General features: G+C 42.7%; 1 protein-coding gene across 2 annotated transcripts in view; it reads left to right on the top strand.

The window, feature by feature from the left end:
* AHCYL1 (adenosylhomocysteinase like 1) overlaps nucleotides 1-14,821 on the top strand; it is a 34,074-nt gene extending 19,253 nt beyond the window's left edge. For both annotated transcript variants that reach the window (XM_006919613.3, XM_025052220.1), the window contains exons 2-17: nucleotides 1,056-1,167; nucleotides 3,431-3,574; nucleotides 4,592-4,692; nucleotides 5,108-5,210; nucleotides 6,388-6,482; nucleotides 7,072-7,178; nucleotides 7,986-8,102; nucleotides 8,360-8,423; nucleotides 9,227-9,315; nucleotides 9,675-9,745; nucleotides 10,107-10,201; nucleotides 10,286-10,384; nucleotides 10,787-10,855; nucleotides 10,993-11,071; nucleotides 12,171-12,291; nucleotides 12,786-14,821. In XM_006919613.3, the coding sequence (XP_006919675.2) occupies nucleotides 1,056-1,167; nucleotides 3,431-3,574; nucleotides 4,592-4,692; nucleotides 5,108-5,210; nucleotides 6,388-6,482; nucleotides 7,072-7,178; nucleotides 7,986-8,102; nucleotides 8,360-8,423; nucleotides 9,227-9,315; nucleotides 9,675-9,745; nucleotides 10,107-10,201; nucleotides 10,286-10,384; nucleotides 10,787-10,855; nucleotides 10,993-11,071; nucleotides 12,171-12,291; nucleotides 12,786-12,792 (1,473 nt within the window). In that variant the 3' untranslated portion in view covers nucleotides 12,793-14,821. The remainder of the gene's footprint in view (nucleotides 1-1,055; nucleotides 1,168-3,430; nucleotides 3,575-4,591; nucleotides 4,693-5,107; nucleotides 5,211-6,387; nucleotides 6,483-7,071; nucleotides 7,179-7,985; nucleotides 8,103-8,359; nucleotides 8,424-9,226; nucleotides 9,316-9,674; nucleotides 9,746-10,106; nucleotides 10,202-10,285; nucleotides 10,385-10,786; nucleotides 10,856-10,992; nucleotides 11,072-12,170; nucleotides 12,292-12,785) is intronic.
* Nucleotides 14,822-17,503: the final 2,682 nt, after the last annotated feature.

Below are 17,503 nucleotides of genomic sequence, written 5' to 3' on the forward strand. Positions count from 1 at the left end.
CTTCCACGCCTTTAGGATCTGTTCTTATACTTAATAATTAACAGCCTGTGGACTCTGCCTCCTCATTTCACACAATAGCCTAAAGAAAATATCTTGTGAAATTGGATGTTGAACCAAAGTGGGTTTTGAGAGGAAGTAAACTCACGTTTTCTCTTAGGCCTGCTGCCCAATAGTAGTATCTCTGGCTATTACTGCACAGGAGGAAGGTTTAAACCATTTATAGCAGAAAGTGTTTTCATACCCTTTAGAAATACCCATTAGTTTATCTATAAGTAATATTAATTGTAAACTATTTGCTATTTATTAAAGCCAGTTTTCCAAGTATCTTTCAAACAATTACCTAGTTCTGGTTTATTTCCTTTAAGGAAGTTTTTGAAGTCATTATTTTGTCTTTCCTTCAAATTAGTCTTAATTAGTTGGAATTTACTATATTGTGTGTTTTTTAATTTCTCTTTCAGTAGTATATTCTGGTGTTTTACTGGATTTAGAAGGGTGTGGGGGTACTACACTGGCTTTGTGAAGTATAGGTGTATGATTGGACTCTGACTATTGGCACCCCAATGCTCATCACCATTTCAAGGCATCTCTTCATAATTCTTTCAAAAAAGATGACCGTTGCTAACTTCAGAGTAGGAATGTACTATAAGAGAATATTCTGAAAAAAAGAAAAAAGCAGAAAACTATGAGATTGTGCCTTTTTTTCAATTGAGTCAGGAGGAAGGGTAAAGAGTTTAATGTGTCAAGGTTATAAGAGGAAAAACTATATGGAATGTGGAAAGGAAGATTTGTGAAAATACCAAAAGAAGTTGGGTCTTAAGCTCCCCTGCCCCCGCTCCGCCCCCCGCAAAAAAATTCTGCTGAAATAATTGGACAGAGACAGTCACTGGCATTTGGGGAGGAGACAGAAAGCGGCCTCTCCCTGCCCTCATTCTGGTGGGAGAGTTGCTGGTTTTGTAGGAGCCACATGATAACTTTTAGAGAAAATAAAGTACGGCCTTAAAAAATGGAGCATTTCATAGAATCTAAATTTTCAACTTTTTGTCTTCCTCTTATAGCAAATCCAGTTTGCTGATGACATGCAGGAGTTCTCCAAATTCCCCACCAAGACTGGTCGAAGATCTTTGTCTCGCTCCATCTCTCAGTCCTCCACTGACAGCTACAGTTCGGGTAGGTGCGCTTCCTGTCCTCTCTGATCTCCCTTCTCTGTTCCAGAGCCTTAAGCTAGTTCTCTCCCCAGGGCTCCCTTATCTAGAATCCAAAAATACCTCATGTCAGGACTGCCCGTCTTTGTGCTGAAAGCTGATAATTAGTGGTTAGGCCATGGGAATGTTCCCAGCCAGCCTTGTAGCTGGGGACGCTTTTGTCATCTAGAGGCTTTCTTCCCCCAGCTGCCGCTGCGTGAGGTCTGAGGCCAGTTCCTGGTCGGTGGTTCTGGGCCGGCTCCCACTCCCACATGTATCTGCCCATGTTACAAAAGGAGAAAATCAGTGGCATTTTGGCGGATGGAACAGGCCTTGAAAAGAGGCGTTCTTTTGGAAGCAAAATTTCTAATTTTTTTTATGTAAGACATACTCTAACTTTTTCTTTCTTATCTCCAAGACTGCTTGAATTATAACAGTAAAAATTAGTGTTTTGGTTTCTTTCATTTACTAGGTTACCCTTTACGTTGAAGTGTTCCTCCCTGTCAGCCTCCAAAGTGGGAAAGATCCAAACTACTATAACGTGGCTCCAGCGCCGTTTCTTTTTAGTTCTTCTCTCCTGTGTCAGCCCTGTATGAGTGGTCTCTCTTCTGGTTTGAATTGTGCCCTTCTCAGCGTTAGAGGGGGTACTAGAAAATTAACGTGGAAAAGGATATAGAAGCTTAGAATTTGAGTAGCGGAGGAGCCCAACAGCGAAGGATCCACCAGGGCACGCAAGCCCCACATGTTCAACTGAGGAGACGTTGTTAAAAGATGAAGAAGTCCGCCCAAAGTCAGAGGTTGCCATTAATGTCAGCAAAGAAATTTGTACCCAAACCATTTCTTGTCTTTTGCCAGTATATTGTTTGCATTGTATTATTAACATTAAGGACTAGACTTGATATATAAGGAATATAAAACAACAAGTAGACAAATAAATTTTATATACTTATTCTCTGCCCTGTGCCACTGATAACCCAATATAGACAGGATAGGCAGACAAGAGCAAATGGTGATATACAGGGCTGAGTACTGAAACGAATATACAGACTCACTGAGAGCCTGTGTGCAAGAAAAGGTTCTAAATATACTGGCTATCAAATGATAAGGTGTCTTGGAGTAACAGATACAAAGGTGGGATAGGCTAATTGTAGCTAAGAAAGAATTACTTGTGAAAGATTGAGTTATACGAGGAAGGAGATGGAATGAGCGGGGAAAGCTCTAAGGACGCTGTCAAAGGTCTTGATAGCCATGTGTTATGGGAACCCACTGGAGCATTTTTAAAAGCTCAGTGATATAGTCAAATTGCCCTAGGACATAGATACCTTTAGGAGTACTGTATTGGCGGGACAGAAGTATTTATGTTAGGTAAGAGTATATAGAAGTCAGTGAGAGAGACCCGATTTCAGTGATCAGGGAAATATTCAATTCCGAGAGTAAAGAATGGTTTGAGAGATAAGGCGTGCTTATTGTATATCCTCCTCCATCTCTATCTACAAGGACATTTGTAGCTTTTACGTGAAGCTGTGTTGTAAAGTTGAACCTCTCGAGTGATCTTAGGGCTCATAACAGAACCAGAGCTGCTCACCTTTTGTGTCATTCCTTTCTACCTCTATTTTTTGAGCACAACCTAGCGTAAAATTTACCCTTGAAAGACCGTCTTGTCACTTTCGTCCAAATTAGTGGTTCTCAAAGTGTGGTCCTCTGAGCAGCAGCATCAGCAGCGCCTGGGAACTTGTTAGACTTGGGTCCCACCTGAGACCTACTGCATGGGATTTTGGGTGGTGAGGCCTAGACAACTGTGTTTTAACAAACTTTCCACATGATTCTGATCGATGCTTTATATGCTTAAGTTAGAGACTGGTGATCTATAGATAAAGCATTCCTTATGTGCCCTAAATTATTCTTCCTTTTTGCCGTGTCTGGTTCCATTTCCAGTTGGGACCAAGTGTTCCTATTATCTGGGATTCACTAGGGCTAGTGCCAGATTGAGATCAGTAGCTCCTTATCATAAGCACTAATGGCAAGAGTATCATCAGGGTGGGTAAAAAGGCCACAACCCTAAAAGTCCATAACAGTTTCATTCATATCATTTATTAAACCCTGGAAAAGTAGTACTGAGAGTGATGTAAAAGGTGACTCCAATTAAGAGTGTTGGCTTAACTTAAATGAGAGTCCCTTGGGGACCGCACTCGGTGGAGTTGGGGCCATTGAGGTTTTTCTGTCCTTGTGTCTTTCTCTCCTGCCTTTAGCTGCGTCCTATACAGATAGCTCTGATGATGAGGTTTCCCCCCGAGAGAAGCAGCAAACCAACTCCAAGGGCAGCAGCAATTTCTGCGTGAAGAACATCAAGCAGGCAGAATTTGGACGCCGGGAGATTGAGATTGCAGAGCAAGGTAAAGAAAGGGAGTGGGTAGGGGACCGGAAGCCACCCATTGCTGGTCATCAGGATCCACAAACAATTTAAGGCTTGAGAGCTAGCTTGAAAGTCTCCTGGAAAATCCAGTATCCTGGACTCTTGTTCTAACAGATCTCTCTATATGGAACTCGAGCCTCAGGATTCTTGTTCTTGTTCTCCCTGCTTCCTGTTCTCAGCGTGGGGTAATTAGACAGAGTAGTTTCTATTCCTCCCATCCCCCGTGACACCATATTCCGAGATCTACTTGCAGAGTCAGCAAGTCTTGGGTCACTGCTACATGGTGGTTAGTTCTGTGGGATCCTACCATAGCTGCCAGTCTCTGAGACCCAGATTCCCAGAAGCAGCAGATGTGGGAGGGTTTTCAGCCCAGGATGTGGTGACCTAGGGTCTCATTTGATCTCTGGTCCTGAGCACCCTCTGCTGGAGCAAGAGTAAAAGTGACTAACAATCAGTTAAATCTTGGTCTCTCCACCCCACACCCAGGAAGGTCTCTTTATTCTTTTGTTGCTTTCTCGCTGAAAGTATGTTCCGTACTGGGAGAGAGTATGGAAACCAAAGAGACTGACAGAGTAGAGTTAGAGGCTGGAAAAACAGATGCAGGTGGCTTCTGCTGAGGGTAAAGCTCTTCCCGGTATGATAGTTTCATCTAGGAGCCCACTAGCCAATGCCATAACAACTTCCTTCTCCCAAATGAATAATTCGACTCAGCCTCCATTTGATCAGTTTTGGGAATTTATTCTCTGTTCAGTCCTCTGCCTATAAGGCTGAAACAGGAGAGGAAGAGAGACAATCTGAGCGATTGGATAAAAACCCTCTTCTGTCGTTTTGCTCTTAAAGCTCCCAGTTACCACAGAACTATGCTTAGAGTTTTTCTAACTTCTCTCTATGTTCTAACTGTATTTCAACAGATCCAGACCGGTCCCAGCTGTTGCTGGGGCAGGAATCGATGTTACTGCTAGTGCAGACCTAGCTCAAATCCTCTGTTCTTTCACAGACATGTCTGCTCTGATTTCACTCAGGAAACGTGCTCAGGGGGAGAAGCCCTTGGCTGGTGCTAAAATAGTGGGCTGTACACACATCACAGCCCAGACAGCGGTGAGTTCGGTGGGGGAAGAGAGAGAGACTTCTGATGAGGGGGAAAAATACTTTTTTTTTTTTTTAACTCGTTTTTTCTTCCGTGTCTGTCTGACCTCCCAGTGCTGTTAGGTGGGACTTCCCTGTCACACAGTATGGGGTTTCCTAGCTTGTATAGGTGCAACCTGCTTTCAAGAAACCTGATGTAGGGAGATCTAGATTTACAAAAATACGATTGTTATAAAAATGTTAAGACTTTTCAGAACATCCCTCTTGGGTGACGTTAGATACTGCCGTGGGACCTAGCTGGATCGCACCCTCTTGGAACTCCCTGGTGTAGCACCTGTTACTGGGAGCCGCTGGGTATTGTTCTCTTACATGCCACTCCTGTCTGGCCCTTCTCCTTCTCACCCTGTCCTGCTGTACATCTGCACAGGTGTTGATCGAGACTCTCTGCGCCCTGGGGGCTCAGTGCCGCTGGTCTGCATGCAACATCTACTCCACTCAGAATGAAGTGGCTGCAGCACTGGCCGAAGCTGGTGAGTTCAGCTTTTTTTTTTTTTTTTTTTTAATACCAACTTTGCCTCAAAGTAATTATCCAAACAGAATTTTTATTTATCACAGTTATCTTTACAGTGTCTGCCTAGAGGCTGTAAAATTTGGAGGACAATAAAAATATCAACAGGAAGAAAATAGATAATAAAATTATCTGTATCCGTGGTGTAATATTATTAGTCATTAACGACAATCTTTGAAAAGAACCTAGTTACATGGGAAAATGCCCAGTACTAATGTTAAATGGATATAGAAGAATATTAAACTGTATGAGCTATAGAAGTATGAGCTCAGCAGGTCTCCTTTCACCGTAAGTCTAATCACTTTGAGAGAATATAAGAAGCATCTTCTGTATTGACAGTTCCTTAGATACTTTGGTATTCAGTATTGCTTTGAAAATGTATGGGCCATTTGTGAGTTCAATTAAACAAAATAATTTTTATTGTTAAAATGTCCAGAAGAAAATCATCAGGAAGTTTCTTTAAGGATCCCCCATCTTCCTAGGAGCCTCAGAAAGCAACTTTATAATGCTTTTGTTTTTTTTGTTTACTCTTTTCTGGTGTTTATTGCAGAAAATTTAGAAAGTCCAAAAAAAAAAGAACAAACATAAACCTGATACAGAGATAATATCTGACTAATTTTTTTTTCTAGTCACTTTTTACAGAGATGAAATAAATCTCAGTATGTGTACAATTTTATAACTTAAATATAACTATCAGAAGCAGTTTTCCATGTCACCGAATACTTTGACAGCGTCGTTTGTCATACTCAGTCACATGGACGTGTGACTTGACTTCACTGTTTTCCTCATGTTGAACATTTAGATCCTTTCGAGATATTTGCTAATGTAAATAACGTTCTAGTGAACAACTTCATTTTGATTTCCACTGCATTTTATCTCCTTAGGGTCGAGTTCCAAGTGTAAAACTGGCCAAAGAATAACATTTTAAGGTTCCAAAATACTTTTAGAAACAAACATCCCTTAAATTCTTAACCGGTTTCTAAACTAAAGGTACTGTTTTGACTTTTTGCCCTTCCTAAGTTGTTTCCTTTGCAGCATAGTTTCTGTAGCCTTTCCCTTTCCACGTGGAGCACAGAAAGTGACAGTGGTATAGGACACGCCCTCAGGAGGAAGCCCCTGACTCGTTTCTGTCTCTGTAGGAGTCGCAGTGTTCGCGTGGAAGGGCGAGTCGGAAGATGACTTCTGGTGGTGCATTGACCGCTGTGTGAACATGGATGGGTGGCAAGCCAACATGGTAATCATGCGTATTCATCCTACACCTTTGTCAATAGATTCGTTTCCTTTTTTCCCTCAAAGCATGGTTCCCTGAATATGTTTTGGATGTTTGGTCTTATGCACTTACTTCGTTGCCAAAGTGTTCAGCTTGATACCTATTCAGAATGGGTCTGAGTACTGAATGGACAGATGGGGGCAGGGTAAGACTAACCGAACACGTGTGGCTCAAACACAGCAGCATAAAATAGAAGGAAATGATGTGGTACTGCTATGGAGTAGGATTCTGGTTTCTTCCTTCCTGCCCCAGCTCTCCTTTTCCATTCAAAGGGCGATATAGTTCAAGACTCTAGACTAAAAATGAGTGTGCGTTAGCATAATACTTACTCTTCCCTGGAGCCTAGAACAAACTTAGGAATCCCTTTAACCATTTACACCAACAAATTTGACTGTATTTCCAGTTAGACTGTGTCTAAACCTGCTCCCAGGAGCTCTGAGGTGTGCTCTTCCAAAACATACAGGGCTCTCTTACTAGTCCAGAAAGTGGGTTCAAAGTTCCCCCCAGCTCTAGCAGCCTGAATGCCCATAGAAGTCTTCTGGCTGTTCTGTAGATCCTGGATGATGGGGGAGACTTAACCCACTGGGTTTATAAGAAGTATCCAAACGTGTTTAAGAAGATCCGAGGCATTGTGGAAGAGAGCGTGACTGGTGTTCACAGGTAACAGATTCTGGAGTAGCCGCCCCTCGTGTCCTCGCCTCAGCAGATTCTTCTGGTCTCTGTCAGACTTCAGGGCTGTGTTTCAGACTCGTAGCAACTAAATGGGAGTGTCTTCGTTAGATCAAACTTTTGAGTTTTTACTTTCGAACAACTGAGGCCCTAAGAGGAAGTTATTTCAGGTTCTAGTCCTCACATTTTCTCTCCCACTTATTCCACTGTGATTCTCAACCAGTGTTGGGAAGTAGGGAGTGAGCATATCTTGAGAAACTATATTCAATATTGTATTATAATTTTATATTTAAAATAGGAAAAAATGCTCTTGTAAAACTATACATTATACACACTACAAAAATAAACCTGGGCAAAATATTCCTGGCTTGTCAGAGTAACTAAAAGATATCTGAAAAAGTGTTTCTCGATTGGGAGCACGTTGCACGTGCTCTCACACACACACACACAGGGGACTGTGTCAGAATCATTGATAATCTTCGTTTATCAGAAGTAGGCATGGGTTTTTTAAAGATTGAGAAAATGCTGATCCAAGGGAATACATCACCTTTTATGGAAGAGAAATAAATTTCTTCAATATAAAGGTTTTCTGCCTTCCAGAAAAAAGAGGGAGAGGCGGTGGAGAAAATGAAGTGAGGAGGGATGACAAATCATCTTATTTACAAATGTCCTTGGGCAATAAATAAGACTGGGGAGGGCAGCATGGAGCTTGAAGAGAATTAGGCAGATTTTGCCACATATTATGTTTCACCAGCTAACTTTGTTTTCCTTTGTTTTTGTGGCTTCTTCCCCTTTTAGGCTGTATCAGCTCTCCAAAGCTGGGAAGCTCTGTGTTCCAGCCATGAACGTCAATGATTCTGTTACCAAACAGAAGTTTGACAACTTGTACTGCTGCCGAGAATCCATCTTGGATGGGTAGGTTGAAGTGTACAGATGGTCAGAGTCATTGGCGGTAGATTTGGGTTGGGTGGCAGTGTCGGTCTGTGTCGCTCCAGTCTTGTCCCCTGGTCTTCATTTAGCTTTAAAAGCTTGTTAGAGGGGTCCATTTCATACTGAGGCAGCCAGCTTCCAGTTGCACTTCCGGTGGAATATGGCCCCACACTTTAATTTGGTGCAGAGGGACTATGTTTGAGCTAATAATGTTTGAGTTGAGCCCTTGTCTGTTTCCACAGCCTGAAGAGGACCACAGATGTGATGTTTGGTGGGAAACAAGTGGTGGTGTGTGGCTATGGTGAGGTAAATAGCTGGGTCTTAGTGTCTGTCTGTTTATAGACTTAATCAGAAATGTTGAGTGAAGACTTATCAGTACAGTCACTGGTGCAGGCTTTAAAATATGCTTTTAGATAATGTATCTCAAAATAATAGCAACAGTCTTTTGTTTGAGTTTATGAATAAAGACATACAGAGTGAGTTGAGTTTTCAGATTTCACCACTTTGCCTTGTGAAATGGAATGTTGGCATCATTTTTCCCCATTTATAACAATAACCTTTCATGATATTTAATTCAAGCGACTGTGTAGCATTTCAGCCCCACTAGTGACTGACAGTGGAGTGGAGGGTGGACTCTGAAGTGGCCTGCTATTGATGGTCTCTAAACTCTAATCAGTGAAGGAGATTTTGTTGTCATCAGCAATGAGCCACAGAGTTCCAGAGCTGCTAGGCCATTCTTGAGTTAGGTAATACCTCAAATGACAGTTATTGTCAGGTTTTTCTGGAATAAGAAACTAGAGGTTCTAGTTGCTCTTCCTCGGCCTTGTTTCCCTAACAGTAGGTAATACTTTTAATTCCTTTGATATCTTTTACTCTCCCGGCCCCAGCCCTTGCTGTGATTTGGACTGTCTGCTAAATCACCTCCCAGACTCAGTCACAGCATAATCGAGATCTGTTTCTGTTCTGCTTGGGTTGGAGCGTCCTTCCAAGGGCTCGCTAAAGGATTGGTGATGTCAGGGAGTTTAATTTCCATCTCCCAAAGAGCCTCTCTTCCCCAACATCCATGCCTGAACGGACCGGACAACCTGATTCTTTCTCATACTCTACAGGTGGGAAAGGGCTGCTGTGCTGCTCTCAAGGCCCTCGGAGCAATCGTCTACATCACAGAAATCGACCCCATCTGCGCCCTGCAGGCCTGGTAAGGACGGGGAATTCGAGTCACTCCAGGTACTTTATGTTTCTGAGAGTTCATGATTAATCGTGGTAACCATTCCTTGCAGAAATCTCTCAAAGGGAGAGAAGGCTAAGACTGCTCTGTCCCCTCCATTGTAATCCCAGGCACTCCTAGAGCTTCTTGGCATCTTCTCTACCTGGGCGGACTCTTGGGGAGTCAGAAGAGGCCCGTGTGTATAGTTTAGCACAGCTTGTGACTTACCATCCCTGAGAGGTAGCACTAGATCAGACTTTAGAAGAAAATTTGGTGGTTTTATTTTTGTGACCAGCTTCTGTCCCTTCTGCCTCCTCGCTTTGCTCATATTGTCCTTCCTTTTCTTCCAGCATGGATGGGTTCAGGGTGGTGAAGCTAAATGAAGTCATCCGGCAAGTCGATGTTGTGATAACTTGCACAGGTGAGTGTCAGGGCTTTGGGGTGCATGGGGGAGTGTTAACTCTGAGGCTAGCTCTTCAAAGTGGTCTGAGTGACTTTCATATAAAGTAAGTGACACTCGCCCTTGGTATAAGAATCTCAGGACTAGAGTGAGCCATCAGAACCTTAGCATGTTTTCCAGAACAAAGAGCCTTTTCCCTGGCGGCCAACAGCCTAGGAGCTGTTGCGCAGTGCGCACTTCCTTTCTCACAGCCACACACGCTGCTGACGACCTGCGAACTTCCTCCCCCTGTGACCTGCGAACCCCCTCTCCCTGTCTGACCGAAAACCAGTCGGCACCTTTGCTCCTCGGCATCTCTTCAGCCACTCTCCTTTGCTTGTAGGGAATAAGAATGTAGTGACACGGGAGCATCTGGACCGCATGAAAAACAGTTGTATCGTATGCAATATGGGCCACTCCAATACGGAAATCGATGTGGTAAGGCCTCTCATTCTTTCTTGCTAGGCCTTTTCCCCCTTCCTTCCGTGACAGCCACAGTCATCTGTGCTGTCTTCCTTGCAGACCAGCCTCCGCACTCCGGAGCTGACGTGGGAACGAGTCCGTTCGCAGGTGGACCATGTCATCTGGCCAGATGGCAAGCGCGTCGTCCTCCTAGCAGAGGTACACTCGTAGAAGGGCTTCGCTGCTGCCACACACGCAGCGCAGCCACACCCACAGGGGAGAGGGAGCAAATACAGGCCTGCGTTTCCTCGAACTCTGCTTTTGGATAGAGAGCTATTTCTCAAATGGCCCGGTCCCCAGAAGAGAATCACTCAAACAATACCCGCTTTTTACCAAATAACATACCATTTCCTGACCACAACTGAGTCTTCGGCTTGTGAGACTCAGGCAGGCTTGCAGAAAATAAGATAAAACCTAGAATCCTGATCAGGAGCTGTAATTCTCCCTCTTCCCACTGAGTCCAGAGGGGTATAAAGTTTTTTCCTGCATTTGCTTGACTGGTGTGACGTTGGACTCTGAGACAGAAGCACAACGCAGCTCATCCCAGGGCTTTCTTTCCAGGGTCGTCTGCTCAATCTGAGCTGCTCCACAGTTCCCACCTTTGTTCTGTCCATCACAGCAACCACACAGGTATGTGACACGTCTGTGTATCCTGCCCTGAGATTAGTGGAACCGGGCCTAGATCAGAGTTCCAGTGAGAGTGCGCTCTGCCCGGCCCCTGTCTAGGAAGTGTTTTTGTGTTTCCTGACCCTCTTTTCCCAATTTAGGCTTTGGCACTGATAGAACTCTATAATGCACCAGAGGGACGATACAAACAAGACGTATATTTGCTTCCTAAGAAAATGGGTGAGTGAAAAACAGAAACCTATATTGATCACAGACTGCTGCACGGTTTGGTAAAATGAGTATCATGAAAAGTATTGGATTTAGAGTCAGAGTTCTAATCTCTGATCTAACACTTAATGGTTTTGGACCTCAAGACAGGTTCTGATCTCCACGAGTGTCAGCTTCTTTATCAGTAAAGTGAGACTAATACTGTGTACATTGAGAATTGTAAGAATTATAGCTAAAGAGTAAAAATGCTTAGCACGATGGTTTAGGGTAGATGTAGGTTTAGGAAGTTCAGTAAACTTCCCACTACCACTGCAGACAGCCTGGGACCAAGAGGAGAAAAAAAGAAACAAATAGGGGCTTTATTGTCCATCCTTTGTGTAGATATGCAAACAGCCTGTCATTCCTGGAGACAGCTGTGCTGTGTTCATGTGACATAATACATCATCTCTAGTTCATTACCTTTCTGAATAGTGGTGCCACCTCCCACCTATAATAGGTCAGCCCAAACCCCTGTGCTCTTAAAACTAAAAAACTTCTTGTTCTCATCTCTCCAACAGCTTATCTCAGATTGGTTTTTCAAAAAATTTGTATTTATAAAGGTAAAGTCCAGGAAGCTTATCTATGGAAAAGTCATAAATTTGTGCCCGCTGACTTAGAAATCTCTGATCCTAAGATTTGAGGTCTTTGTGGATCTTATCCTAGATAAATGCTAATGACACAGGGCTCTTTTGAACTCACTGATGTCCCCACTGATTCATATTATGACTACAAACCAGTTAAGGAAGGTGGGAGTAGTACATGGCACATTGGCCACTGAGGTGAAGCCAAAAGTTTTGCCAGAGAAGGATGGGGAAGTACAAGTGCACCCCATTTTTGCCACCCTGGTAAGTGGCTTTCTAAACGCATTCTGGGTGTACTGAGAGAAGTACCCTGCTTAGGCAGTGTCGAGAGCTTTTTAAATTGAGCAAATTTTCGAGTTGTAGATTCTTTCAGAGTTATTCTATCCCTTGTCATCTCTCTAAAAAAGCTTCAGATGAAAATAAGGGGAAGTTATACCCTGAGGATCATAACTGAAATGGGGTCTGCTCCCCTGCCACTTTGTTCTTCCTAGATGAGTACGTTGCCAGCTTGCACCTGCCATCATTTGATGCCCACCTGACAGAGCTGACAGATGACCAAGCAAAATATCTGGGACTCAACAAAAATGGGCCGTTCAAACCCAATTATTACAGGTAACTTGGGGGAAAGCAAGTGAAAAGAACAGGCTGACTAGCCAGCTTTTAATTAAAGCTGACGTTACACCTGATTTGGAAGAGTTCAAGAACTTTGCTTCAGACTAACAGGGTAGGCACAGAAATTGTATCTCAAGTAGCAAATATAAAGAAGTAAAGGTTTTCTAAAATTTTAGCGCTTGGTCCTTCCTCCCAGAGATTCTGATACAGTTGGTCTGGGATGGGGGCCATGCTTTTTTGTAAAAGCTCCCCAGATGATTCTAATATACAGTCACAGTTGAAAAGCACGACTCATATCATCAGGAGCGGAGATGAAACCAGAGAGGGCATTGTCAGAGCCCTACAGATGCACAGGGAAGAGTGATCCCTGGCGAATGAGTGTAGGGACCCCCAGCCTGGGCTGGGGAGGGACCCTGGAGAGAGTATCTGTTTCTGATTCTCTTGGGACTCCGATGTGGGAGACAATGCTAAGCAGTCCATCTCTTCCTTTACAGATACTAATGGACCACATTGCCAGGGACCAGTCCACATGAACCACACAACTCTAAAAGAAATATTTTTTAAGATAACTTTTATTTTCTTCTTATTCTTTTCCTCTTGATTTTTTTTTCTATAATTTCATTCTTGTTTTTTCATCTCATTATCTAAGTTCTGCAGACCACACAGGAACTTGCCTCATGGCTCTTTAGATGAAACAGATTCAAGGTTTCTCACCCTAGTCACTAAAGAAGGATTCTCTTCCAGCCCAGAAAGGTGATTCTTTCTTTACCATTTCTGGGGACTTTAGTCTTAAGTGGGTACCTTATTAACAGGAAATGCTAAGGTACCTTCTATGTGGAACAATCTGCAATGTCTAAATTGCCTTAAAAGAGCCCATTTCCTAGCTGCTGAAATCAGTGCTCTTTGATTTCTTCAGAGGAGCAGGGATAGTACCTACCAGCCAGGTAGGTTAGATGTAGGTGGTGCATGTTAATTCCCCCTCGATGTTCCAAGCCCTGTTTCCTGTGTGAAGATGGTTTGTCTGGTTCAGAGATGTGTACTAGTGAGTGTTGCTTGTTAAGATCCGGTAGGGTTTAGTACAGTTCTTCTTCCACTCCACCCAGACCTTCTCTTTTTTCAGGTTTTTAACCAGATTGCACTCTATTAAGTTGAATTTGGCTCCTAGCATTTATATCTGTTATATTAAAAAAAAAAAAAGTTAAAAGTTAATACTGAGAAACTGCTGCTCAAGTGGCTAGTTATCAGTTTCTCTTTCAGACCGTCAGAGCTAAGAGTGCAGACTTGAGTCTAGAGAAATGCTGGTCTCAAACTCCGATGAATCTGTCTATTTCTAGCCCACAGTTTGTAGCTTCAGTGAACTGGGGCCATGGCAGCAAATTCTATCGGCTCTGCCCCATACAGCTTGTGCCGAAGGCAAATTTCTTGAGCCATTATTCAGTACAAAGCACTGAGCTCTGTCTTTAGGATTTATCCTTTAAGAGCAGATTTCTGGTCAGCTATGCTTCTGCAACCTAAAATCCTTAAAGGGAGGTAGATGTGGATAGGAAGAGGAAGGATACATCGGGCCACGGTGAGGGAAATCTAACTTCATATAACTTGCTGGAACTTTAGACCCCGCATAACATTAGTTTTTGCAGAAGTGGTACCACTTTTGATCGACACATGTCACAAAAAGTTCCTGAACAGAGATCTTAAAGGGCAGTTTTTGCATAGAGAAAGTGATCAGTACGTCCCAGCTCACTCTCTGAAAGAATTCCCCAGCTAGGCTCTCGCAGAGATCAGAGAGCTGTGTTCCCCACGCCATGCACCCTGCTTACCAGCATTTCTGCATGGTCACATGAGCTCTACGCTCATGAGCTTTAAGTATATAATTATCCAGGATTCTGAATCCTCAACTTGTTCTAGCTTGTGATCCTTCAAAATTGGGTCAGGCATTATTGCTAGGTACTAGAAATTTTGCATTTCTCTATTGCCATTGATCAGAGAGACAGACATTAAAACAGGAATATAAGAAAGGAAAGCTTTCACCCTGCAACTCCCTAGCAGGGACTATGATCTTGCCAAAACTTCTCCCCTTTCCCTTCCTGTTTCTCCCTACCCAGCCCTTTCCCACTCCTTGCCAGTGTGACCTTGCTTGCTTCTCTATAGATGCTAATGGTTCAAGCCCTTTTGCCCAGGGCATGTGACCAGCCAATCAGAACACCACTTCCTCTAGGGGAGGTAGCCTGGCCAACAGTGGTATCCATCGCGTCAGCTATGCTGGAGGAAAGGGGCCCAGGTCCTGCTGCCCTCTGGCCTGCCCCCTGCTCCCATATCTATTACTGTGTCCATAGGAATAATAGGTAAGGGCTCCGTCTCTGTCAAGCCATGTAACAAAGGACACTGTGGAGAAATGTCTGGCATCAGAGGGAGCATGTGGAGAGCAACTTGGGGGGAACAAGTTTATTTTGTATTGAACGATTTTTAATGAATGCAATATTAATCCTTGCAGATGAGCAATAATCATTAAAGTCAAAATGATAAGACCTTATTGGAAGTCTGTGTCATTCTTGGTTGAATAGCAGAACTTCATTAGAACCTGTTTTCTGTGGTGGGGCAAGTTATGGGTCAGCAGCAATATGGAATAGAGGTTTGTTGAGGACCTAATATGTAAGGGAACAGGCTGGAATCAGAGTTCTTCGGTAGTATTTTAAGCTCTGTGTGTCTGCTCTGTGCCGAGGCATTTTCACTCTTAACTTCCTTCAAGAAGCAGACCTGCTGCTTAAGCTTCAGGGCTCCTCACTTGCATAGTCCCCTTCTAAGACCTGTACCTAATTTTCCTTAAACAATGTCTCCAAAGTTATATAGACTTTAACCCTGCCCACTCTGAAGGGGCGGGGCCTGAGGCTCCCCTCCCATCTCTGAAGTTGCTTTTTGTCTTGTGATGTGACAGTGTATCTAGTAATAATACTGTTTGCAAGTAACACCTTTTCTATTTTATAAAATTGGTCTCAAACATTGTGAATGATTTCTATGGAGACTGGTGAAACAAGTACTGTTAATTCTTTACCCATGCACATATATCCAAATTCAGATTTCAGTGTCCATAAATAAAGCTTTAAACACTGCTTCACTTCATTCATTATGTAATGTCTTTGGCTACTTTCATGCTGTAGTGGCAGAGTTCAGTAGTTGCAACCAAATGGCTCACAAAGTCCAAAATATTTACCCTCTGGCCCTTTTCAGAAAAAGGTTGCTGATCCAAGCTTAAAGGTTGTGCTAAGTATAAAGGGAAAGACATGTTGGAGGGCATTTGATTTGCATTCTATTAGGGAAGAAGAGGGAGTCTCTGAGAGAGAAGCTAAGAGAAAGTATTCTCTCAGGAAGTAAAAGATACGGAACAGAATTTGAGCCTAGGTAGCAGTTGCTTAATCCATCTGCCTCCTGGCCAGGATTCATTCTGGGATTAGGAAATTTCAGTAAACTGGTAAAGCAACTTAAAAATTCTCAGGAAGGTAATTTGTGATTCTAATTTAGAATGTGTAATTGAGTAATAAATTTAGACTAATCAATTTTAAGTTGTAATCGATTTTATGTATATACATATATATATGCACACATATATTATGTGTATTGGAAACTATACACTATGGGAACTTTAACAGTACTATTTTTTGTTTGTTTGCATTTGGTTTAGAATTTACTCCAAAGAGGAAATCAAATATATTAAAAATGTATAAATGAATTTGAATGTTATTAATATTCAAAGTCCCCTTAAAAGTGATTAACATTTGCTAGATTTATAAATACAATAAGATCTACATGCTGAACTTTAAACAACTTAAGTAATGTCTTTGTTGCTTTCATAAGTTGAATATTAATTTTTTTAACTGAAGAGATATCTTCTCTGCCCACACAGCAGCCTTGAAGACATTTTAAAATGTGCTAAAAAGAATTGTTCTGGATCGTGGGCCAGAGGGCCCTTGTCTGATCCTGGGGCTTTGCCCCCTCCCTGCCTTCCTGCAGCGTGATGCTCCCTGCAGTCACCAGGGGGCGCGTGTTCTCACATTGGTTGTCACACAAGGTCTCCGGCCAACAAAAGATAATAAAATAGAAGTCCATAATTCCTTTTCTGAACCCCTCGTGTTATGAAATTGAGAATATTTCATATTTTTAGGAAATACATGAATATGCAGTATAGTACATAATACCTATTAGGGGGTGTGGAGCAGCATTCCATAATCAAACCTGTTAATATTTCAATTTAGTTTATTAATATTCATAAAATAAGGGATAAATAATGACTATCGATGGCCTCCCATTAGTTCACATCAGGTTTTGCTACCATATTAATATGTGCCAAACTTCATAAAAAGTTTTTAGACTTTTTTAAATTTTGGAGTTGTGAATAAAGGCTTGCAAACTCTGAAGTAATTAGATCACAAGTAGTGTTTGCCGTGTAACTGGATCCATTCTAAATGCTTTACCCAAGTAGCATACTTGATCCTCATGATAATCCCATGAGATAGGTGCTAGTATTACCCCCATTTTACAGATGGGAAAATTGAGAGTGGGATGAAATAACTTGCCCAAGGGTACACAACTCCTGAATTGGCAGAGCTGGAATTGACCCAGACAGTCTGGTTCCAGGATCCATGCTTGACAAGGGGCAATGTGGCTTCTAGGAAATAGCCTTAAATTAGGGTTCTAATATCAGAGTCACATGTTGGGTTGGGTGAAAACACAGATTCCTAAATCCTGTCCCAGACCTACTGAAACAAACTCTCAGGACCACTTGGAAGTTAAATCTCCAAAGTTACACTGCAGTTGATAGGTAGAGCTAGGATTTGAACCCAAGTCATTCTGGCTCCCTGTGGCCCTTCTAAGTCACCTAGAGGCTCCCCCAAGGGAACTTTCAGGCAGTTTCCCCATGGTTTTCATTTCTCAGTAAAGAGTCTTTAGCAGAAGAAACTTGGCACAGACATGAAGACCCAAACTGCATGTGTCGTGACTTCCCCAATGCTTCCTGAATGCAAGCCCTGACAGCGTAGCCGACCTGCTGCCTCCAAGTGCACTGAGCTCTGCTTCCCGAGCCTGAGCCAAATTGAGTCAATTTATTCATTCTTGGGGCTCCAAGATTCACTGATGAGCAGTCGGGTCCTTGTGCTCTGGATTTGGTTGCTTTTAAATCACAAAAGGTCTCACACATTTTCATGACCGATTCCACTATTTC

The sequence above is a fragment of the Pteropus alecto genome, unplaced genomic scaffold (assembly GCF_000325575.1).
Source record: "Pteropus alecto unplaced genomic scaffold, ASM32557v1 scaffold106, whole genome shotgun sequence".
NCBI lineage: Eukaryota > Metazoa > Chordata > Mammalia > Chiroptera > Pteropodidae > Pteropus > Pteropus alecto.